Genomic DNA, 23,547 nt, shown 5'->3' on the forward strand with positions numbered 1-23,547 from the left:
GGGGCCATGGGGTGGGGGCAGGGTCCTGGACTTGCAGCCGTGGGCCCTTCTGTGTCCAGCAGGAGCACCTCCAGCTGTGGGGACACTCTCACCCTTTGCCTGGCCCCCAGCAGAGACCCAAACCGAACGTGCCACCCCATGGCCCTGGCTGTGAGAGGCCCCTGTCGCCCTGCCAGTGTGTAACTCAGTGTGCACGTGCTGGGCCCGTGGTCCACGGACGCCCCGCCGCATCCCTACCGCATCCCCATAGGACAGCACAGGGCTGAAGAGGCTGTCCAGGTAGCAGTCCAGCCCCTTGTGGGGCACAGCGGGCTCTCCAAGGCTGTCCGAGTCTGGTGAGGGTGGGGGGACACAAGAGTCAAGTTCTTTTCTCCTGCTGACCACCACCCCTAGCCCCAGGCTCCCTCCCACCAGAGACAGCTGCCACTGCTGGTTGACCTTGGTGGGTCGCTGTCCCTCTCTGGGCCTCAGTCTCCCCATTTGTACCATCCTCCTTGTGACTGCAGTACCCATCAGAGTCAGCCACTTGGGGCACATGCCCCTGGGGCTGGAGCCTAGCAGGCGCCTCCTCGTCCGAGTCCCAGCTGTTCCCGAACAGCCTGTGGGGAAAGGGAAACACAGAGCACTGACTCCAGAGAGACCTCCTTTCCCGATCCTCTGTGCCCTGGAAGTGGCTGACTCCCTCCCTTTAGAGGCAGGACCCGTGCTGAGCCTCACCCCCACGAGAACCTTGAAGCTAAGTTCAGAATGCACACAGCCTCTCCCAGTATCCGGGAGGGGAGACTTGTGCATGAGAGGCCGTCTGTACGAGGGGCCCAGGGAGCCACCTACACTCTGGGGCTTCCCCTGCCGGCCGTGGGCTCCTCCGCACCCACAATGAAGTAGGACTTCTGTCGCGGGAAGTCCCTGAGCAGCTCTAGGTCCGACACCAGGTCCAGCACGTAGTCATGGCCCGCCAGCTCTGCCCACTGGACCCCGTTCTTCATGGCCACCGTCCAGCCCCGCCAGCCGTCCGTCAGCCCCCTGGTGACAGCACACGGAGGGATGGAAATGAGGAAGAGAGCCAAGAGGACCGCCCAGGGAGGCCCGGGGATGTGAGCCAGACACCACCATGACCAGAGTGAACACCCTATGGGACTCTGGGGGATCTGCCCTCCTGCCCACCCCCTCAAGCCAGATGCACAAGGGTGCACTGGGTCGGGCATTCCAGGAGCCAACCTGTGCCTCAGAATGTCTCCAGCCACCTCTTCCCCCGTACTCCAGGAGTGCACCGGGCAGGAGAACTGGTCACCTGGGGCGGCAGCAGGGGTGGGGCTCAGCCCAGAGCAGGAGTGTCTGTGGGCCAGGCCTCCCGCTCCCCCATCCCCAAACTCACATCCTCACTGCCCTGGCTCCACTCCCCCATTCCAGGCCTGGCCCCACACCCCCACACCAGCCTCTCTCCAGGGCTCCATCCAGCAGGCCCCTCCCAGCTCCAGAGCCTCCTGGGCTTCTCCTAACCCCAGAGCTACTGGCCGCTGCTACCTCCAGCTGCCCCCAATGGAGGGGGAGGGAGGGGCAGGCAGGGAGGGAAGGCGCTCACCGTTGAGGCAGCCCACGTCCAGCGCCATGCCGGCCTTCTCCTGGGCAGCCGTCCACTCGAGCTGGCTGGGAGGGAAGGTGCGGGCAGCCCCGGAGCCCTGCTGCTGGGCCCGGCCCATGGCCTGCATGAGGCGATGCTGACACACGGCCTGGAAGCCATCCCGCCCATGATCAGACACGAACCTGAGGGGAGGAGTGGGCACCGGAGGAAGAGGGAGCCGAGGCCGGCGGGTGGGCGTGGGGAAGGCCCCGAGGCCTGCGCAAGGGAGGCCCAGGCCAGCCCAGGGCGCCAGGGCCCGGCTGAAAGGGTCCAGGGTGCCCGGAGTGTCTCAAGTCAGCACAGCAATCCAAGGACTGGCCGAAGAGGTCATAGCTTGGCCCACCTAAGCTTGTTGGAGCAACACGTCATCGAAAGGGTGGGGTCTGAGCAGGGCGTGGACAGAGACCCGGACCCCGGAGACTCGGTTCTCTCACCAGGCAGCCCTGGGTGACTACCTGCCCTCTCCGAGGCTGCCCCCAAGTTCTCGTCCACAGAAGAGATGGCTGTGAGGGTGCAACCCGAACCAGGACCAGCCAGCCTGACCCCCGCCCCTCCCACCCGCTAAGGGCCGGCCCACAGCAGCTGCAAGAGGGAACCTAGGGCAGCGGCCGCAGGAAGCTGGACGGGCAGGTGGTGGCCCTACCCCCAGCAGGTTCACAAGACTGGCCAAGGAGCTGCCCTCCTGCACGTGGTCCGGGGGGAGCTCTGTACCCTCCGCAACTCACAGCCACCCTGTAGGGTGGGTCCTGTTACCATCCCCAAGTCACAGGTAAGAGAAGATGTTCAGAGACGGGCAATGATATGCCCCAGGTCACACAGCAAGTCAGCGGCAGAGCTAGGATTCACGCCCAGGGCCTGCTTGAGCTCTTTTCCTGAAATCATCCTTACCACACAGCAGGGTGACATCACCACCACCATCTTATCGCCACCAGGGTGTTGCTACCCTCACAGAGCACACACCGCGCACCTGTCTCTGTTCTAGGCATTTCACACGTGTTTGCCGTTTAATCCTCACACAGCCTATGGAGCAGGTACTCTTCTCATCCGCATTTTATAGGTGAGGAAACTCAGGCTCAGAGACATTAAGTAACTTGCCCAAGGTCACCCAGCTCATTTGAATACAGACTGTCAGGGCCTGCACTCCTAACCACCCTGCCGTACCTGCCCCTGCCCCCATGACATGAGAGATGGATGCGCTCTTCCAAATTCCCTACTCCCTGGTCCTGCCACCTCTGGGTTCCAGACTCCCACCCTCCCAGTGAAGCCCCAGGCCAGCCTCGGAGCCTGAGCCTCCCAGCACAGAGCGTCACTCCTGGCCTGACCTCACATCCTCACGCCCCGGCCCTGCTCGGTTCCACTCACTTGAGCAGATACTTGTCGAAGCGTGAGGAAGGTGCGAAGCTGCCCAGGCAGGCGGCCAGCAAGAGCCAGCCCCGCTCAGCGTTGTGGGCGCTGGGGTTGCGCCACACCTGGTTGGCCAGCTGCGCCAGGATCTCGTCCCGCAGCTCAGGCACCGCCAGCCCTTTCTGGACGATGTAGTTCCCGAAGACGCTGTCCCGGGCACCGTGCAGCTGGGGGTCGCCCATGAAACGCAGGATCTGGCCACAGACAGAGTCTCCTGGGCCTCTTGGAAGATTGTCCCTGCCCGGTCCCCACCCCCTGGGCATCTCTCTCATGTCCTTCCCACGTGTCCCCCTGCCCATGTGAAATGTTACAGTGTAACAGCCCTGTCCGACACAAAGTGGCTAAGCATTTGGGAAAAGTCAAGGTTCTCATTGACCTACAGCTTCCCACACAGCACCCTCTCCCCGCACCCCTGGCCTCCATCCAGGCCCCACAGGGGACCGTCCAACATGCATACCCGACCATGTCCCTCCCATGAAAGCACCTCCCTTGGCTCCCTCCGGCCTCTGGCGTGAAACCACAGCTCTGGGCCTGTCATCAAGGCCTTGGGACCCCTCTGGCCTTCGCCCTCCTACATCTCTGTTCTGACCCATCTATTTCCTCATCTCTCTGTGCCTTCTCCACCTGCCCTGGCTGGGAGACTCAGATGCCTCCCTCCTCCAGGAAGCCCTCACCAACCCTGCCCAGGGCTGGACTGGGGGCCCTGCCTGGACTCCCCAACCTCTGCGACCCCCTGCTTGGTACGAGGTCTGCTTGGCCTCCCTTTTCAGACTAGGAAGTCCTTGAGGGAAGGACCGGATCTGCTCTTGGTGTTCTCAGATACTCCAGAGAGGCTTGGAGGCAGCCTCTTTGCTAGGAAGCTGGCTGGGAGAAGAAAGACCCCCCAACCCCAGGCCCAGCCTGGAGGGGAGGCCAGACACCCTCAAAGCAGTCTCTCCTGCAAGGAAGAGGCCCGGGCTCATGCCTGGGCCAGTGGAGGGTCCAGGAGTGCAGGACCAGAGGACTCATGGTCTGGCCTCAGGGGCAGTGGCTGGGAATTCGCAGTGGTCTGGGCAGACCCGTACCAGCTTGAAGATGCCCACGGCCTCTGCGTGGTGCTCGGCCGGCAGCCACGTGAGGGGTGTCCTCAGGGGCACTGTCAGCATCCCGAAGGCAGGTTCCTGGGGGCACAGGGCAGGCACGTGGGGACAGAGGCGGGCGGGGGCATGGGGCTCCTTCTGCAGCATGCAAAGGGGAAGCTGTGGCTTGGAGTGGGGCCAATACCAGCCCTCAGAAGTCTGCGGTCAATGCCCCACCGGGGTCCTCTCTGGAGGGCAGGAAATTAAGACCAGGGACATGTGCTCTGGGCCCACCAGCTGTTAAATTCCTGAACTATCTCCAGATAGGTTGGCCAAAAGCCACTCCTGAGCCCTCGGGTACCCTCCACTGCCATCCAGGCCTCCCGGGAGGCCCCAGGCTCCTCCTGATCCAGCAACAGAAGGGCGCATACCTGACCCCGCAGGAGCCTGCCCGGGGCGGAGGACAGCATCAGTCCTAACTGGCGGCGCCCACACTGGCCAGGGCCGCGTGGGCCTGCACCGGCTCTTACCCTGAAGTGGCACCGGACGAACTTGGCCATGGGGTGGTTGTTGATATCCAGGGGCAAGGTGACCCGGGGCTCGGCCTGAAGCCGGGGAGTCCGCACGGGGGCCACCTGGGGGCCCTGGGCCATCCCGAGACCTGTGGATGTGGAGGAGGACGTGAGGCACCCGGCCCTCCAGCTCCCCCCGCCCCGCCACACCGTCCGGCACTGACGCACCTGCCACGGCTCGCAAGAGCCCAGCCAGCTCTGCTGGCACCTCCAGGTGCCCCACAGCCACCACCTGCCGCTTGCTCAGCTCCTGCAGGGACGGCACATGGTGAGGGGATGGGCCCGCCACCATCCCCGCCTGGCAGCCTCCCTTCCGGTCCCCTGCGGCCAACTGGACCCCCACACCCACCTCCTGCTCCCGCAGCCGCGCCTCCTCCACCCGGAGCCTCCGCTCTGCCCTTAGCTGCAGGAGAGCGGATGGTCAAGGTGGGAACGGCGGGCAGAGGCGACAGCGGCCCCAGGCCGGGGCGGGCCAGGCCAGTGCGCCCAAGGCAGCCAGCAGGAGAAGCCAGGGCTCAGCGTGCCTGCTGCCTGGAGGCGACCACCCCCCTTCACAGGTAGGGGAGGCAGAGGTGTGGCCAGAGAAACAAAGACAGCAAGACAGACAGAGGCAAGGGCAGGGGGAGGACCATTCGGGGAAGGGAGGGTCGTGGGGTTTCTGGGAAGCAGCAGGCAGACGCCCCTTCCCCGTCACCCCCAAAGTAGCCAGTAGAGGCACACAGCTCCTCGGGGCTCTGGGATTACGTTCGTCTTTCTGGTGGTTGGTCACATGACAACAGCCCAAGACAGGCATCAAGGCAAGAGCAAAACCTCCTCCAGTGCTGCTCAGGCCACCAAACTCCAGTTGTGCCCAAGTCCCGAAGCCCCTGTTGTGACCCCAGACCCAGGCCAAACCCTTCAATGCAGCCCCTACCTGACCCTCTCCGCACCGCTCTCCTCTTGGCTAGAGAGGGCCAAAGTCACCCAGCTGGTGAGTGGCGGAGCGGGGACCTGAACCCAAGACTGTCCGGGCTGGCAGTCTCCTCCTGGGTGCTGGGTGCCTCCTCCCCATCCCTGCTGCCCCCGGACCCAGAGGGGGCAGGCCTGGCTTCTGGAAGAAGGGCGAGGGGCAGGCCTGCACCTTGAGGTAACGCCGGTGGCTCATGTACATGTGCACCAGGGACCGGAACTTTACCAGGCTCCTCCTCATCTGCTGATACCGCTGCCTGGGGTGCGGAGGAAAGAAGGGACTTGGTAGGGGGCTCAGGGGTAGGGGTCAAGGGTGGCCAAGGGGCAGAGGTGCCCACACCAGCCTGGCTTGGTGTCAGTGCCCACACTTCACTCTGGGGCTCTCTGCACAGAGGAAAGCAAGCTCAGAGAGAAGCAGTGACTTGGCCAAGGTCACACAGCCAACTGAGTGCCAGGGCCTGGATTAAGCCATCTGGATCATGTACTTCCCATCACATGGTAGTCCCAGGGTACAGGAGATGCAGGGTGGGGCCTCTCTTGGCTGGACAGATTCCCACTCACTGGTCACAGAGGCCAGGGGGTGGGAGAGAAGAACATCCAAGAGGAGAGACACAGAGAATCTGACCATCCTTCCGGCAGAGGTCCCCACTCTCAGCTTGCATGCCTCCAGGAGCAGAGAGCTCACTACCCAAGTTCGGGCATGGCCTCCCCCAGCCTAGCCTGGGTCCTGCCCCATCTGGGCCGCACCTGGCCAGGTAGCCTCGGGCCCGGCTTTGCAGGAGGATGATCTTGCGGCGCAGAGAGCGGAAACGCCGCTGGATGAAGAAGCCGCGGAGGCAGCGCTGCAGCGTGAGGGCTGCCAGGTGCAGGGCGTGCCCCCTCATGCCCTCCAGCAGCTGGTGGAGGTGCTCCTTAAGGAACAGCTGAGGGCAGCCGGCAAGCACTGAGGCAGGGAAGGGCCCGGTAACCGACTGGGGGCCCCGCCCTCCCCAGAAGCCCAGGAGCCCAACAGACAGCCCCTGGAGCTGGTGGATTTGGAGAGGGCGAAGGGGTGACGGTGAACCAGGCAGCAGGAACCGCCCCAGCAAAGGTCTGGACGTGGGATCAACATTCCATTTACCAGCTCTACAGCGCGGCCTCCAGGATGGGAATCCAGCTTGGGTGTCTCTCAGTTCCCAGGCTCCAGCTCTGGAGCCCCTGAGAGTGGGGTGTGGAACCCCCAGGTGTGGAACTCACCTTGCTGATGCCGACGCGGTACATGTTGGGCGTGACTGTGCACAGGCGGCTCAGCACTGACACACACATGTCCCCACTGGCAGGCAGGTCGCGCTGGAGGGCCACCAGACAGCGGTACCTGCAGGGCCCAAACTCACCCAGGGGCCTGCGAGACCTCAGGGTCACCACCCTGGACACCTGTGTCTGGGAGGCCGGGTTCCAGCAGTGTCTCCACTCCTAATGTCTCCTTATCAGAAAAAAGCTTTCTGTTCTCAAGACTCTACTTCTAGGTGTCAGAAAACAGTCATAACTGGTTTCAGTAGAATAAGACATTTTACTGCCATCTGCTGGAAACTTGCAGTGATAACTATTAAAACTACTTTCTCTCTTTGGAATCAACACATACATGATAAAACTGAAAAAATGCAAAAAATAAATATATCTGCCATGTAACAACTAATATGTGGTGGTCTTGCATAGTGCACAACCTGGGCAACTGTGTATGGCAAGCCCTAGTCTGCCTGGACTGGGCATCCCTGGGGCCCTGGTGGGCTGAGTTGGGTTCTGTGGAGCTCGGGAAGCACCCTGACTGAAGTACCTGTCGATGAACACCTGGAAGGGCAGCCGCACTGGAAAGCCCTCCTTGCGGATCCGCACAGTGTCCAGCACCCCCGAATAGCGTAACTGTGCCATCACCACGTCTGGCTCAAAGAGGCCGGGCTCCTGCAGGAGGGCCCAGGTGGGGAGCCTGCATGGCTGCCCACACACGTGCAATGGTTCCCACAGTGGGCGGGGCTGGTGACGGTCCAGAGAGGCAAAACCAGCCGCCCAAGGCCGCAGAGCCTGGGGAAGAGGATCTGGCTCTCCCAGGAGCCTCCCCCATCACGCACCTTCTTGTGGTTGGGCTTCAGGCACCTCACGAACAAGGGGTTACACCTGGGCAGGGGCAAGAGGATGCCAGTGTGAGCCAGGAGCGGGGAGTCCTCCTCCCCCGAGTCGGGGCTGGGCCAGAGGGAGGCTGGTGCCCGTGCCCCTGCCAAGCCCACCTTTCCATCTTCTCCACCAGATCCAGGAGCGACTGCTGGAACTTAGCAGCCACGGTGTGTGCCTTGTAGAGCCGCGAGACGGAGCTGCTCTGGCCCAGGCGCTGGGGGACTGCCTGCGGGGCATGGCTAGAGAAGAGGTGGGCCACCACCTGGGCCAGGGTGCAGTGGCCAGGGCGGCAGTCCAGGCACCAGGAGCCAGAGAGATAGAGAAGGGGGAAGAGAAAGGGGAAGAACAGAAGAGGTCAATGCCCAGACCAGAGGGGTCAGAAAAGTGACCCACTGGGCCCCTGCTCCCCCAAGAGGCCCGTGTCCTCCCGGGTGGCGCATCTCTCCGTCAGGGTGCTCAGCCCCTTCCCACGGGCCCGCCTGAGGTTGGGCTGTCTGTCTTCGGTCTGGGGAACACACTGACTCTGTGCCTGGCCCTCGGGTGGCCTGTGACACACCTGGCTATGAGCTCTGGCAACGACCTGGGTGGGGAGGGTGCCCACTGGACAGAGGGGAAGTGGAGGCCCAGAGAGGGGCAGGGGCTGGCAGAACCACTTGGGGAGGGACGGGGTGGGTATGGGGCTGGGGCTGGGGCACCTCCCCACCCCCTCAGGACCGGGGCAGGGCCTGGCTCTGGGCTGGGGGCCCGGGGCGGTGGGAGGCAAGGCTGGCTCACCCGGGTCCGGCTCCGCACAAACAGGTCCAGCACGTCCTGGCGCACCTGGTCGTGGTTCTTGTCCAGGAACTTATGCACCTGCAAGGGGAGAGGCGCGCAGCTCGGGCAGGACCCACCCTGGCCCACGCGGCCCGGGAGGCGGGGCAGAGGGATAAGCTACACAGGGTGCTTCGGCCTGCATGCTCGCATGCTCCCCGCCCCCCACAGCCCCTGGGGGAGCCTGGCCTGGCTCTGGCAGGCCTCTGTCTCCCTGTTTGTCCTTGTGGGGACTGGACCCTCCTGCTCTGGCTCCCTCCCCTCCTGTCCCCACTACCTCCCCACTCCTGGGGAGGAGGCCCTAGCCGCAGCTTCCCAGGACCAGTCCGGGGCTTGGCCGCATCCTCAGTGAAGGACACTGTCCTGTGTCCATTCTACAGATGAGGCAAACAAGGCCCAGATGGGGACAGAGGCTTAGAATCTGGGCCTGAGACACCTCCAGGGCAGGAATGTGTCTGAGATGGGGTTATGAGAGTGACCTCAGTGACATCACTGCAGGGGGAGTGGCTCTTTATCAACCCACCATAGCCCCAGACTGCTCACGCTTGCCTCATGAGATGGGCACTTTTATGACCCCCATTTTCCAGATGAGGAAACTGAGGCTCAGAGAGGTAAAGTGATTTTTCCCAGACCACACAGTGGAGTTTCAGCGGGGCCAGCACTGGAGCCAGGCACGAGTGCCCCCAGTAGCAGGGATAGCGGTACTGGAGGTCCCACCTGGTAGGTGACTTTGCCAGCATAGTGCTTGATGGTGAACTCGGGCAGTGGCATCTTGGGTTTGGAGTAGAGTGGGTTGGTGCCATGGTGGTAATGGCACTTCTGCAGAAACGTGTGGTCTGTGGCCTAGGGGCAGGCCAGGGTCAGGGGTGGGCAGGGGCCTGGGCACCCTGCTCCTGGCCGAGTGGCAAACTCTCCAGCCCTGACTGGTCCCCAGCGAGCACTGGGGAGGAACGAGTCCCAGCTTTCCCTGCTGCCCACTGCTTGGGATGGGGCGGCCCAAGTGGACCCCTGCAGGTGGTGTCTGATTAACTCCCAGCTGCCTCCCCTCCAGCCCAGCTGTTTGTGCACACTCTAGTCCCACTGCCCAGAGCACCCCTCCCAGCCTGTGTTTTCCAATCAAAAGGTGAGGCCCAACCCCAAGGTCACCTCCTCCAGGAAGCCTTCTATGACTTCCCAGGCTGGTGCAGCCCCTCCTCTGGAGCCCTCTACCCAGCCTCAACTTTGACTGGCAGGTTGGGTGTCCTGAGCCCCTGACCCCAGGCCAGAGCAGAAAAAAATGCAGCACTCAGACCTGATGAGGACATGAGGCTCAGAGACGCGGAAGGACCTGACCAGGCTGGCGCAGCGCTGGGCTCACCTGGGGAAAGCAGCACTGGTCGTCCAGGATGCGCAAAATGCCATAGGGCTTCAGGGAGATGAGGTTGATGCAGGGTTGGTTGTCCGCGAAGGCGATCTCCCGCCAGTCGATCTGTTCCCGGGTGTACTCCTCCTGCAGGCAGCGGGGCCTCTGCCTCCTGGCCCTGCCTGGGGCCCTCCCACCCTGCTGCCCAGCCTGCCTCCAAGGGAAGGGGCTTGGCCAGGGCACCCCTGCGTGCACAACTCCTGGACAGGGAGCACACTCCCTAGCAGAGCAGCAGGCGTCCTCCGGGCCCTGCTCCTCCCTCCACTGGGACAGCCATGCTGAGGGCCAGGAACCCCCGCGAGGGCCCTTCTCTGGGCTCGGCGCCCCCCACACCCTCCCCTCCAGAACATAGGCCTTCACACGTGCCTGTCCCTGGCTCACAATGCCTCTCCCCCCACTGGGCCTATGGACAGCCTCCGATTTGCCCTTGAAGAGCCAGCACCCTCTGCCTGCTCCAAGGAGGCCCAGCTGGCGGCTGGCAGGGCAGGGGACAGCTGCGGCCGGAGGCCCTGCCCACCTGCTCCTCCTGGAAGATGATCTTGTTGAAGAGGTACTGAAGGCTTTCGTTCGCATAGTTGATGCAAAGCTGCTCAAAGCTGTTGAAGCTCAGGTCCTGCTGGGCGGGCGGTGGGTGAGGGGGCCCGGCAGCCCATCCGTACCCCCAGTGCAGGCTCAGGGCCCTCTCTGCCTCCCAAGGCCACAGCTTCCGCAAGCTGAGGCCTGACTGCAGAACCCCTGCTCAGAACCTTCTATGCCTTCCACTGTGCACAGGTGAGAACCTGGCAGTCCAGGTCCCCACACCTGGTAGTGCTTCAAGGCCCAGGCTCTGGAAACTTCTGTCTGGGTCCCAGTCCCAGCTCGGCCACTTTCTAACTATGTGGCACTGGGCAACCCCGTGTCTCAGTTTCCCCATCTTTAAAATGGGGAAATGACAGTGCCTACCTCACAGGGTGGCCATGAGGATTAAGCGAATTAATAACAAAGTGCTTAGGACAGCAGCTGGCACGTGGCAGGTGCCACGGGGGCCTCAGAAACGACTTCTGCTGTCCTGATGCTGCCTGTCGCTCTCAATGCCCTGTGTGTTCAACACTGCCGCTGCCCCCCACCCCAACCCCGAAAGTGTCTTCCAGCTCCCCAGTCGCCGTGCCCCACCCCTCTCGGCCTGTGAGGAGGCTGCTCCCTGCACCTCGAATGCCTTTACTGGCTCTTAAGGAGTTAGCGTGAGATGTTTCCTCCCCCTCCAGGAAGGCTCCCTGACCCCTGCGCAGCGCAGGGGCTCCTCTGGGCTGCCCCAGGGCCAGGCTGCCTCTTTGACGGCTCTGACCACATGTGCTTGTCAGCGTCTGTCCCTCCCCACCCAGTCCCTCCTGGAAGCTCCCCAAGGCCAGGGCCTAGGTCTGGTCCTTTCAGGCGAGATCCCAGGGAGTGCTTGTGGGTGAAGGGGGGGAAGCGGCAGGGGACAAGGGAGATGATCACCAGGGAAGGCCCTGAACAGATGGAGGATGGAGACTGTCCTAGGCGGAGGAACACGAGAGAGCCCCTGACGGAGCCCCACCTCAAAGCCGTAGATGTCCAGGATGGCGATGGACAGGGCGTCCTGCTGCGGGGACACCAACGCGTTGACCCTGGCGATGAGCCAGCCGAAGAGCAGTGCATACAGGACCTTGGCGATGGCATCCCTGGAGCAGAGGTGGTGCTGGGGTGAGGGCCGCAGTGCTGGGGGGCTGGGGGCCTGGGGCTCAGGCAGGAGGAGGCTGGCCTCACCTGGCATCCACGGCGCTCTCCACGGTCAGGGGCGTGAAGATCTTCTCTCGCATTGTCTCCTGGCAGTGGGGCGGGGGGAGATGTGCCCCTGAGCGACAGCAGGCTGGCCAGCACCTCCGGGAAGTCCTCAGAGGACTGAGGAGTAGGGGGCACGGGGAAAGGAGCCAGGAGGGTGGTGTGACTGGTCTTAGGCATAAAGTCAGCCGGGACCGACCAGGACACACTTGTCCCCACTTCTGCCTGCCTTGCTGGTTGCGTTTGGGGGCTGCTGGTCTGGGGAGGACAGAGACATAAGCAGACTTGACACGGAGGGGAGAAGGGAGGAAGAGCAAAGGACGTGGGAGGTGCTGACCCACCAGGGCTCAGGGACAGCTCCCTGCAGAGGAGGATGCCTGTGTGGGGTCTTCTTGAAGGATGAGTAGGCATGAAAAAGGGAAGAGCATTCCAGGCAGAGGAAACAGCCGATGCTAAGGCCTGGAGACCGAGTGCCTATGCCCGCGGGGCCTGAGGTTACCCGCTTCTGGGCCCAAGCCAGGAGATGGACAGGCCGGGGGCAGGGGCAGAGGGCCCACCCAGGATGGGGCGCAGAGCAGCTCTGTCTGGACGCTGGCGGGAGGCTGTGGTGGCATTCCCGGTGCCCAGGGACTCACGGTCACTTTGAAGGTGATGGCCTTCTGCAGGCCCTCCGGGGAGATCTGCAGCAGCTCTGCCACGGCCTGGATCTCCCGGGCGCTCACCACCGAGGCCACCTCCTGCGCGTCCGTCTATGCAAAACGCCAACAGAAGTGTGTTTTGAGCCACGGAAGCTGAGTTTTATGTCTATGTGAAAACATAAACAAGCTAGAACATTCAGGAAAATTCTGGAACAGAAGAGGAGTGCAGGGGGCCCCACCAGATGGTGGAACACAGTATGAAGTTGGAACAATTAAAACAGAGTGTCATACCCCAGAGATTGACACAACGTTGTAAACTGACTATAACCCAATAAAATTAAAAAAAACAAAACAACAACAAAAAAAACAGAGTGTCTATCCCCACATGTAAATAGATAAGTGAAGCCCGACAAAAAGTCTGGAACTACACATGCCCACAGGAATTTAGTGTGTGATCGATGTGTATTTCTCAAGTTGGAAGATTGAGCGGCCACCTGGAGAAAAAGAAACAGGATCCCCACCTCACCCCTTACTGGGATGAATACCTGATAAGCCGGAAAGTCAGACGTTTAAAAAAACCACAGAGAAACCAGAAAAGGTGTTGAAAAAATCTTAGAAGACTGTTACAATTTTAGAGGAATAGGTTATCTCTAAAAATGATAAAAGGTCTAACATTTGTACAAAAGACTTTCAATAAATGAAATGCCTGAGAACAATTTTTAAAAACCTGCCTGGCTAAAAAAGAAACCCCGAACTACAAAAACACCAAAAAGCCTGTAAACAAAGGCAAAACACAAATGATAAACCAGAAGGCACACTTGTGATTCACATCAGAGACAACAGGCCGATTTCCTTAACGTACGTAAAGAGCTCTCACACGCCAATAAGCAAAAGATGTACAAGCCCAAAGCGGAGGAACGAGAACAAGCGACGTGTGCTCTCAGCTGTGACCTGGTGGTTCTTCAACCTCCAGAGAGATGCCTGTGTCCCAGGGAAGCGGGACCCCGAGCTGGCCGTGGCGTCTCACCTCATACTTCTCAAAGTAGACGTTGCCCAGGTGCAGGATGGAGGCCAGGATGCGGAAGATGCTGTCCTGGTCCTCACCGCTGAAGCCCAGCACCTCCATGGCGGCCAGGAGCCGGCGGAAGTCATCCGCGTCGCTCTTCCCCGAGATCTCACAGTTCCCACCCTGGGCCGGGGCCGGGCCGGGGGGGTTAGGGCCCTGCTCCACCCCCACCTGCACTGGCCCGAGCTGGTCCCTCATTCTTCTATCGCGGGCGGACGGGAGGGGCCCCACATCCCACCCCATGGTGAGGACTTCCCATGCTCCTCCTTCACTAACCCCCACTTGGCCCTGAAAGGCAGGACTGGGCTGTGCCCATTTTACAGATGGGGAGGCCGAGGCTCTGGAGGGACGTGCTCCAGGCTGCCTAGTTCTGCTCTGGGCTCCAGAGAAATGAAGACTCAGTTAGGCCTGCCCTACCCTGGCTCTGGGCCCCAAAGACACCTGTCCCCCTGCCATGATGAGACACCCGAAATCAAACTCACCCTCCCAAACCTCCATCACCTCTGCTGTCCAGCAGGACGCCACAGCTGGGCTCTCTCGGCCCACCCAGCGTGACAGGACAGGGGACCAGACCCAGGGCCTCAGACACACGCTGGCGCTTACCTGGTTCAGGTAGTAGTAGGTCTCGGCCCCCTGCAGGCTGAAGGCCTGCCGGAGCTGGGTTGGCAGCCCGGCCAGCAGCTCATAGAAGATGTGGTAGTTCCTCTCGTTTTTGGCCTGCAGAGAGGGTGGGTGGGTGCAGAGAGGGGAGCCCCCACCTCGGTGACCCCCAGACACACGTCCAGGCCCAACCATGGCCACAGACAGAAACACACACAGGCCTCAGGTGAGACTGGTGCCTCGTGATGAGTGAGCCCCAGCCTGGTGACGGCAGGGGTCAGGGGGTGGAAGGCCTCTGGGCAGGATGGAATTTAGTTTGGAGCAGTAAGAGAAAGGTGGCCTTCTCACGTATGTACACACGCCTATGTACACGTGTGTCCATAGCCAAGGCGCGCACTCACAGGGCCTCCTAGTGGCTCACCCAGCAAGGGCGGCAAGCATGGACTGGGGGCCGGGCCCGGAGCCAGGGCCTCAGGACACATGCGGAACTAAGCAGGCAGAAGCCTCTTGGAGCACACCTGCTGGCTGGGGACACACTCAGCGAATCACTGGTTAAAACATAAACTAAGTCAGGTGGAGGGAAGGAAAACCACACAGGTGGTGCTGGTGGGTCAGGGGGAGCTGCACTTCATAGTGGGGTGGCTTCCCTGAGTGGGTGACATTCCAGGGAGGACTTGGAGGAGGTGAGGGGTTTGAGGCTTTGGCCATGCAGGTGTCTAGGGGAAGAATGCTCCAGGGAGAACAGTCGGTGCGAAGGCCCTGAGGCAGCTTGGTGTCTGGTGTGCTACGGGCACAAGGAAGAGCCCATGTGGCCGCAGAGCGTGGGAGAGGGAGGGAGACCACGATGCACATGTGTGGTCCACTAATTCTGTGTGCCCCCACCCTCCCCTGCTCCACGACACTCAGGGCCTGGAGGGCCTGCCCACCTGAAACACAATCCTGGATTTCTCGAGCAGGTACTGGGAGGTTATGGCACCAGAGACTGCGCCCCTGCAGTGGGTGGGGGGGGGAGTCAGTGGGGCAGGGACTGCGCCAGGGCACCCAGTCCACACAGGGCCCTTGAGGGCTCTGCCCCTGTCCCACTCACCCTTCCAGAAAGATCTCCATGAACTTCCCGAAGCGGCTGGAGTTGTCATTCCGGACAGTTTTGGCGTTACCGAAGGACTCCAGGAGGGGTGTTGCCTCCAGGATCTGGGCCCCAGGAGACACAGGGATTGTCCTGGGGCCTCGAGGAGGGAGCACGCTGGTGCCACCCCGAGCTCTCCCCTTTGTGAGGGAGGTGGGCCCCCTGCAGAACCACAGGGCTTCCCGGGTCCCCCAACACCCCACCTTGTGCTGCCCACCCCACCATGGCACATGTGTGTGCACGTGCGCACCCACACACGCGTTCCACGGGCGTGGGCATGCATGTGCTCAGAGTACCTTTATCTTCAGGAGCCACCAGGAGGGAGGAGGAGGAGGGACAAGAACAGAGCTGGGTCAGCTGCAGGACGGACCACCTCTCCCTGTCCCCAGGGGCCTCCGACCATGGAGGCCCTGGCTGACCCTCCCGGCCCTCGGTGGGCAGGAGAGCCGCCAGGTAACAGCAAACCCCTGTGCCCCAGAGACCAGGTGTGTGGGCTCGGGGCCTGCAGAGAGTCCCTGCGGGTGGGAGTCTGCTGGGCCTACCTCCCAAAAGGCTCAGGGGATGTCCTCTCCTGCCTCCCCCTGACCTCTTGGGGAGCACACGAAGCACTCGGCCGAGGGCCCTGGGGAGACAGATGATGCAGCAGAGAGACAGGCTGACCTGCTGGGTGACGCCCCGTTTCTGGTTCATGGCGGCCAGGTAGCGCAGAATCAGCTTGGTGGCCTCAGTTTTTCCAGAGCCGCTCTCTCCGCTGACCAGGTGAAGGGACAGAGTGAGCTTCCTTCCACCTGCTCATGGCCTCGTCTGGGCGCCCCGACCCTGCCATGATGCAAGAGGACGCAGCAGGCAGGCCAGCACAAAGAGGCTGTGTGATCTCCCCAAGGGCACAGGAGGTCCCTCTGAGATCCCCAACACCCCCAGCCACACATGCACAGAGGTCCCTAACCCCGCCACTGCTCACCTGATGATTATGCACTGGTTCTGCTTGGCATCAAGCATTTTGGCAAAGGCGAGGTTTGCAACTGCAAAGAGATGCCTGGAGAGACAGGCCACAGGTGTCCCTGGGCCTCGGTGTCCCCAGACCTCCCAGAGGGTGGGTAGGGGGCATCTCAGCCCAGCCGAGCAGCTAACCCTGCTCCACCCCCTTCCCTGTGGGGAAGGGCTCCCTGCAAGTCTGCAAGTACCCCATCCTGGTCTGAGCCATGGTGGCCTCCAACCCAGAGAGGGCTGGGGCCGGGCTTGGGAGGAGACTGCTGGGCTGCGCAGGTGGGCTGCCCACTGCCAGCTGCCCTGAACCGTGGCCGAGGGGCAGCCAGGGACTCACCAGGGAGACCCCAGGGCGGTCCCTCCCCCAGCCCCGGAGACACTCACGGGGGATTCTCGGCCAGGGCCCGCCCGCTGTACTGCTGCACCTGCTCCGGCCCGTAGATCCCGAACATTCGGTATGGATTCACCGACACCAGGATGCTGCCGATGTATGTCTGCTAGGCAGACGGCAGCCTCAGGGCCCATCTGTGTCCCTCCCTCCCCCGCTCCTGGGAACCTGGGTCCCTGTCTCACGGGGACAGACGTCTGCCTGCCTGGCCCCGTGCCTACACCTCATGCCCTCCCACAGCCCGCCCTGGCGGTGGGGGGTCAGGCGCAGCACCAGGCTGCGGCTGGGAGGAGCCTGGCGCAAGCAGAGCCCCACAAGCACGACTCTGCGAGCAGCCGTGCCGGCTGCCGTGTCCTGCCGTGTCCTGCCTTTATTCACAATCAGGGCCTGGCCCTCTGCCTTGCAGGGGGGTCAAACTTCCACTGCTTGGAGGCGGAAGGAGTCAGGGACCCAGGGGATCTGGGGCAGCCCTGCCTCCACGCTGGGCACTGTGGTTCTGGGCCAGAGGGTCCCTTCCGCCCCGACCACCCTACCTGCGATCCAGGTCGATGGCTTCCGGAAATCTGGAAGCCTTACCCATCGGTTCTCTGGTGGGGGCACATGCTTCTGGGGTCCCTGTCTCCGGGTCTCTGCCCTGGAACCCACCATTCTAAGACTCTACGTTGCAGGATTTTGGATTTCAGAGCTCCAGGCTCTAGTGTGTTACACTCAAACAGTAGAAACCCCAGGGTTCGGGAGGCAGGGAGGCAGCTGCCCTCAGATCCGAGCCCAGTGCGGGGCCCCCTGGGCCTTACGTAGATGAGGTCCCGTTCAAATCTGGTCTTGAGGTTGGATAGCACGGTGGTCTCCTGGAGGTCTCTGTGGGGCACAGAGAGGGACAATCAGGGTCCACCCCACCTCAGTGCAGGGCCTTGCTCAGAAAGGCCTGAGTTCAAGTCCCATCTCTGCCACTAACCAACTGTGAAGCCTTGTCAAGCTACTTCACCCCTCTGTGCCTCAGTCTGTCTGTCTGCTCAGTGGGTTAATGATGGCCACCCCTACCTCACGAGGGTGCGGGACGCTCTTAGGTAGGACCTGTCCGTCTCACTGGGCTTTCATCACACTGTTTGACCTTCGACTTGCAGCGGAGAAAACTGAGGCTCTGAAAACGTTCTGGGGGTGGGCGGGGCCCCCAGCAGGAGGAGGGGCTCTGGCTGTGAGCGTGGTCACCCCGCCACCCCCCACTCACTCCAGCTGAGTCATGTCCTCCACGCCGTCCTCCTGGTGCTGCTCTCGGAACCGAGCCGGCAGGTTGCGGACGGAGTGCATCTGTGAGAGACAGCCTGTGGTCGGCCCGCTGGAGGGCACCGCACGTGGCCCCGGGGCTTGGACATGACCAGGACTGTCGCTCCTGCGGGCCGCCCTGCTTCGGAACACAACTCTCACTCCCAGGGATGCACGCCTGGCCCCTGCGCTCCCTGTGGCGGGCTCCTGCGTGCTCCCACGGGTCCTGACAGGGGGATGAGCACAGGCACATGGCCACTGCTTCCTCTGGCCAGCTGGAAGCCCTCCAAACCACACATTCTCCCGGGGCTGACACCCTTCTCCAGTGTGAACCCCACACTTGCTTATGTGACAACTGGGTGATCATCTGAATGTTGGTGCATGGCACCTCCAGAAGGACCAAGGCTGTCCCATCTGGCGCCGTACCCATGCCCAGTGCCGGGCAAACACACAGACCCACACGCACAGACCTACACACAGTGGCATCAGGAGGTCAGGCACTCTCACGCCCACCTGTGGTCTTGCGTGACGCCCGTGGACATGCACGCCGGCCCGCAGCGCCTGGCTGCAGGCGCATACACACGTGCAGGCCAACGCTCTCTACGTCCATCAGGTGTGCTCCTGTGTGCATTTACAACAGGGCTGTCCCCACACCTGGGGGTCTCGAGACAAAAGTCCTGATGCCACCTTTGGGGGAAACTCCTCTGTGCCTGTCTACGTGTGCACACGTGACCCCACGGACGCCACGTCTGCTCTGACCTTGGCATGCGTGCACACACACACGCTTTCCTTTGGCGGTGGTATGCCTGAGCCCACGTCCCAGGCCCCCGTGGCTGCGAGCACATGTGTGCGCTCCGCCTTTCCGTCCTCTGGGATCCAGCCTACTCCCTTCCCTGAGCGGTGAGGAAAGGAGACACCAGGAGGGAGCCCTGCGCGCTAAGTAGGGCACCTCAAGTATCACCCTGGAGGCCCTGGCCTCCCGCCCACCCGTCTGCCCATGTGCGCCAGTGGCCGCAAACCCTGAATAATTCAGCCACTCACGTATTCCAGGGTGAGGAGGGCCCACGCATCCTTGCCCCTCACCCCCGGGCACCTCGCGCCCCGCTCCCGCAACGCTGCAGCCCACACAGCCCGGGGCACCCGCCGCCGCGGCCAAGGCCCCCCCAGCAGCCAGGCTGCCCCAGTCGCCATTGCCAGGTCCAGCTGGCCGCCCGCTCCGCGGGGCACCGGCTGCAGAGGCTGAGAAACACTGGCCGCCCCTGCATGCCCCGCCCACTCTAGGCGTCCCAGGGGAGGCTCCGGTGACCACCCCCTCGGCCGAGGGACACCCAGCACCAGACTCGAGATCCACCGTGAGCATGGGAGCCAGGCACGGGTTGGGCGCCCCTCAGACAGGCTGCCTGCCCCACACCCCACAGGGGGCCCAGACTGGGCTCAGCCCTGACCCACCCTGGGACCTTATGGGCCTCAGTTTCCCCACTGCACAATGAAGAAGCTGGAAGGCTGGTTCCTGAGTCCCTCACCCTTGGATAGTCCAGAGCCCTGCAGCCCAGGGGACTGCCCTTAAGCAGGAACCCCCAAGAGAGAGAAAACATCAATTTGGGGGAGGGTCAGTAGGAGGCAGGGCGAACAGCTCGGACACAAACAGGTGGTGGGACAGGATGGGCAGGCACGGTCTGCACTTTGCGCTCAGACAAAATCGCTGAAGGGGGCTGGGGACGGACACGCCATCCAGACTGGACCAGGACAGGGCTGCTCAGAGCCCAGGCTGGGACGAGACCCCTTCCTCGAAGTGATCTGGGGGAAGTTTGTGGCATCTCTGTCCTGTGCCTGTCTGTGCCCAGCGTCCCCTTGTTCAATCCTCCAGAAGCTCTGGGAGGCCAAAGCTTTTCTTCCCAAACTAGACAGGAAGACTGAGCCCCAAGCAGGCGGCAGCTCACCAAAGTCCCGAGGCTATCTCCTGCCCTGTTTCCCAAGATGGAACCCCAAGCCCTCCCTCTAACCTGTGCCCTCATACCTTGTTCCACCAGCTTTTGGGGCCAACTTCTTCCCAGGGGCCCCCATGGTGCAGGCAGGCAGCTCCAGGGCCCAGGCAGCAGGATGGGGGATGGGCGGGTACGTGCGGCCAGGGTTGGTGGGTCTCCCCCTGCAGCCAGAAGCGGAACCAAAGTAGACTCCAGGCTCTTGGCTTGGGGCCAGGCTCCGGGTCCTGGGTTAGCTGGACGGGGGGCTGCACAGGGGCAGGACCAGCTCGCTGGAAAGAGTTCAGCTTCTGCACACGAGGCATGACCACGGCAAAACGTCCAGGGCTTGCCTGGTGCCGCTCACCTGCCCTGGGCAGGGGCCCCGGGGCCCCAGTGGGTGCTAAGGCGGCTGGGGTGCTGGGCAGGGTCCCCCAGCGGCGCCATGGTGGCCATGTGGCCCTCATCTGGTCAGATACAGTCAGTGGGTGGGAGAGGCTGAGTCTTAGTGCTTTCTGCTCTGGAAGGGAATCCTTGGGGGGTTTCAGAGTGGGGGGCTCAGGCTCTGCTGGTGGCTGGGGATCCCGTGTGCAGCCCTCTTCTTCTGGCTTCTTGGGGGTCAGGCTGGCCGATTTGCTCAGCTGTCCAGACCCTGGGTCGTGGTGCCTACCCAGAAAGATCCTGGTTGAGTCAGAGGCTGTATCCTTAGGCTGGAGAGCAGGGGAGGGCACTGGGCCCACGTGCTGGATGAAGGGGTTTTTGGGTACAGGGGGTGGCCTGGAGAAGCCACGGAGGCTGCTAGGGCCTCCTGGCCAGGGCGAGGGTGGGCGCTGGGCGGGAGGCACGTCCACGTCCCAGCCGGGGGCCAGCGGGGGCACGGTCCAGGGCGTCTCCGAGTCCTCTGGCTCGCGTTGGCTCTCCTGGCGCTTAGAGGCAGCGGCAGCGGCCCGCCAAGACGCGGGACGGGGGTGCAGCGGGAAGGCCTGGCGCGGCCTGGGCTTCACCGCTCCTGTGGGCGGCTCGCTGAGGCGGCGCCACGTGTGCGGGAGGCGCGAGGGCAGGTTGAGGGAGCGGTGCCGCGGGCTGGGCCCCAGCAGAGGGGGCGGCGAGGGCGGCCATGGGGAGCCCAGCGCTGGCGAGTGGGGCGCGCCCGGGTGCCCCGAGGCTCGGCGCGGGGACGGGGGCTCTCGCGGCGAGTGGGGACGGCCGGGCGGGGGTGAGAAGGGCGGCCGGGAAGGGCCGGCGCGGAAGGAGGGCTGAGGGGACAGGGGCGCCGCGGGCGAGTGGTAGCCCAGGCCAGGCAGGCTCCTGATTGAGGGCAGCAGCGAAGGCCTTGGGAAGCTGAAGGCCGCCCCCCGCCAGCGTGAGCCCCTGAAGGAGGGCCGGGGTCCGGGGAAGGCCAGCAGATTGGGGGGACCCTCCGGAATCAGAGGAGGGGGCTCCGCCAAGGCCCACCAGTTGGCCTGGGGTGCGAGGGGCACGTGAGCCGGGGCCGCCCAGGGCGGCGGGTGCCGGCGGAGGGAGCCGTAGGGCGAGGCCGGCGGGGGCAGGCCGGGCACGAAGCCCGCAAGGCCCGGGGCGAGGGCCGGGGCTGGCGGTGGGCCGGGGGGCGGGCCGTGGGAGTTGCTGTTGCTGCACGCGTGCGCCTGCGCCCTCCGCAGCACGATGGGCGTGCCAGGCCGCTCAGGGTCCATGCCCGCCAGCTTGTAGCCAAAACGCTTGTAGGCCGCCTCCCTGACCGCCGGGCCTCCCGGCCGGGCCTTCCGACTGCCCTTGAGCCGCGGGATTGGCTCCTTTTCCGACAGGGTGTTTTTGAGGAACCGCGCCAGCGAGGTGGCCGGGCGCGGCGCGGGGCGGCTGAGATAGTGGCCAAAGCCCAGGCCCCGGGGGGCGCCGAAGGCCGAGAGGGCGCGCTGGAGGCGGCGCTGGCGCGGTGTGAGGAAGCCCCAGAAGGGGTGGGCGTAGGGCATCGGGGACAGCGGCGGCATCTCGCCCTCTTCCTCCTCTTCGTCCGCATCCCCCAAGGGCAGAGGGATGTCCAGGGAGGGCGGCAGGGGCACCTCCAGCTTCTCCTTCCCAAACAGCTTCACTTGGGGCCGGGGGAACAGGCGGAACCTGCGGATGAGGGACAGCTTGGACCTGGCGGGCTTGTCCATGCCTTGCTGCTCGAAGAAGGCAGCGCTGGGCAGGCGGAAAGAGGTGCCCTGCCGCTCGCCGCCCGCCTCCTCGGGCTCCTCCAGCTCCGCGATGTCATCCATGGGGTGGGCGTACGGGTTGTGAGGCGACAGGATGGGCGGTGGCACCCACGGATACGGGAAGGCCGACGGCTCCGGCTGAAGATACGGCGCCTCGGGGGGGTAGATGGCCTGGTCTCCGCCACCATAGATGCCTTCGGCGTAGGGGACGCCCTGGGAGGCGCCGTAGGGGGCGCCGTAGGGCGCGGCGTAGGGGTCCAGGTAGGGCGTGGTGTACAGAAGGTCGTACGACAGGTCATCCGCGAGGTTGTAGGGCGGGTAGAGCGCGTCGGAAAGGGCGTAGGAGTCCGGGTATGCGTCGTAGTAGCCGTAGGGAGACGCGGGCCGCGATGGCGGCGCGTAGGGTGGCTCGTAGTCGTCGTAGTGGCCGTAGTGGCCGTAGTGGCCGTAGCCGTAGGCGTAGTCGGGGTGGAAGGATCCGCCGTAGTAGTCGTATGGGTCCTCCGGTGGGTACCCACGCAGGTGGTCTCCGTAGGGCGGCCAGGCCGGGCCGCGGGGGCCGTGGGCACCCAGGGAGGGCTCCTCCTCGAACTGGTACAGCGACTGCTGGTCGTAGTAGTCGTCGCCCTCGCGGTGGTAGTCGTAGTACTCGCCCAGGTCCTGGAAGCCCTCGAGCCCGTAGAGCGACCTGCGGGAGCCTGAGTGCCGGAACGGGGCCTCGTCCTCGAAGGGCAGGAAGCCCACGGGCTCGCCCGACGCGTAGATGCTGTGGGCGCGCGGGAACCTGCGCAGGCGGCCCCCGGGCCGCAGGATCTCGGCGCCTGACGGGAAGGGCAGCTTGCGCGAGCCCACGCGGGAGTCCGAGCGGTCCAGCCAGGCGTCCAGCGTGGCCTGCGCGCTGCCCGACTCCTCGGCCTTCTTGATGAGGAACTTCTTGGTGAGCCAGTTGATGGCCGTGGACGCCTTGCTGAGCGACCGGGCGCGCGGGCGCAGGCGGCCGTAGCCGCGACGGCCCGGGAAGCGGATCACCATGAAAGACGGCTTCTTGCCCTTCATGGCGCGCTTCTTTTTGCCTACGCGCATCTGCGTCATGAGCTTCGACGTGGACTTGAGCACGGTGCGTGCCTTCTTCTTGCGTTTGGTTTTCTGGGGGCCGGTGTGGAGGCCCCAGAAGAAGGCTGACGCGCTCCGGAACTGGCCCTTCTTGGAGATCTTGGGCGTGCGGTCACGGAAGCCCATGAACAGCCGCGACGTCCCCTTCAGGCTCCGTTTGGGCTTCTCCGGCTCCGGTGCCTTCTTCCCCTTCTTCCCTTTCTTGGCTTTCTTCTCATCCTCTTCTTCCTTCGCCATGGTGGCCGCCGGCTTCCTGATCGGCCGGGGCCGATGTCACAAGCTCAGAGCCTTGGGAACACGGGGACCTGCTGGGTCTCCTGCCCGTGGCTGGACATGCAGCCTCCTCGGGCTTGGAGCAGCCAGGACTGGCCTCGGTGGCCTGGGGAGGGATGGCCAAGCTCCTTCTGGCCAGGACCAGGATTTCAAGAGGGCAGATCCATAATTCATCTCTTCGCGATGCCACCTAGG

The 23,547-nt window shown here is 63.5% G+C and overlaps 1 protein-coding gene across 1 annotated transcript in view; it reads right to left on the bottom strand.

The window, feature by feature from the left end:
- Nucleotides 1-23,316, bottom strand: part of MYO15A (myosin XVA) — a 42,456-nt gene extending 19,140 nt beyond the window's left edge. The window contains exons 1-34 of the mRNA XM_064494800.1: nucleotides 19,828-23,316; nucleotides 17,776-17,855; nucleotides 17,342-17,405; nucleotides 16,544-16,653; nucleotides 16,134-16,208; nucleotides 15,833-15,923; nucleotides 15,469-15,474; nucleotides 15,134-15,237; nucleotides 14,973-15,036; nucleotides 14,050-14,163; nucleotides 13,408-13,569; nucleotides 12,378-12,491; nucleotides 11,728-11,786; nucleotides 11,519-11,642; nucleotides 10,481-10,576; nucleotides 9,919-10,050; nucleotides 9,279-9,404; nucleotides 8,526-8,603; nucleotides 7,865-8,013; nucleotides 7,709-7,754; nucleotides 7,417-7,541; nucleotides 6,840-6,957; nucleotides 6,351-6,526; nucleotides 5,776-5,860; nucleotides 5,005-5,058; nucleotides 4,824-4,905; nucleotides 4,614-4,744; nucleotides 4,090-4,185; nucleotides 2,984-3,219; nucleotides 1,583-1,764; nucleotides 1,219-1,291; nucleotides 832-1,023; nucleotides 439-599; nucleotides 238-332 (exon numbers count right to left, since the gene is read on the bottom strand). Of these exons, the coding sequence (XP_064350870.1) occupies nucleotides 238-332; nucleotides 439-599; nucleotides 832-1,023; nucleotides 1,219-1,291; nucleotides 1,583-1,764; nucleotides 2,984-3,219; nucleotides 4,090-4,185; nucleotides 4,614-4,744; nucleotides 4,824-4,905; nucleotides 5,005-5,058; nucleotides 5,776-5,860; nucleotides 6,351-6,526; nucleotides 6,840-6,957; nucleotides 7,417-7,541; nucleotides 7,709-7,754; nucleotides 7,865-8,013; nucleotides 8,526-8,603; nucleotides 9,279-9,404; nucleotides 9,919-10,050; nucleotides 10,481-10,576; nucleotides 11,519-11,642; nucleotides 11,728-11,786; nucleotides 12,378-12,491; nucleotides 13,408-13,569; nucleotides 14,050-14,163; nucleotides 14,973-15,036; nucleotides 15,134-15,237; nucleotides 15,469-15,474; nucleotides 15,833-15,923; nucleotides 16,134-16,208; nucleotides 16,544-16,653; nucleotides 17,342-17,405; nucleotides 17,776-17,855; nucleotides 19,828-23,316 (7,089 nt within the window). The remainder of the gene's footprint in view (nucleotides 1-237; nucleotides 333-438; nucleotides 600-831; nucleotides 1,024-1,218; nucleotides 1,292-1,582; nucleotides 1,765-2,983; nucleotides 3,220-4,089; nucleotides 4,186-4,613; nucleotides 4,745-4,823; nucleotides 4,906-5,004; nucleotides 5,059-5,775; nucleotides 5,861-6,350; nucleotides 6,527-6,839; nucleotides 6,958-7,416; nucleotides 7,542-7,708; nucleotides 7,755-7,864; nucleotides 8,014-8,525; nucleotides 8,604-9,278; nucleotides 9,405-9,918; nucleotides 10,051-10,480; nucleotides 10,577-11,518; nucleotides 11,643-11,727; nucleotides 11,787-12,377; nucleotides 12,492-13,407; nucleotides 13,570-14,049; nucleotides 14,164-14,972; nucleotides 15,037-15,133; nucleotides 15,238-15,468; nucleotides 15,475-15,832; nucleotides 15,924-16,133; nucleotides 16,209-16,543; nucleotides 16,654-17,341; nucleotides 17,406-17,775; nucleotides 17,856-19,827) is intronic.
- Nucleotides 23,317-23,547: the final 231 nt, after the last annotated feature.

This window comes from Camelus dromedarius, chromosome 16, assembly GCF_036321535.1.
Source record: "Camelus dromedarius isolate mCamDro1 chromosome 16, mCamDro1.pat, whole genome shotgun sequence".
Lineage (NCBI taxonomy): Eukaryota > Metazoa > Chordata > Mammalia > Artiodactyla > Camelidae > Camelus > Camelus dromedarius.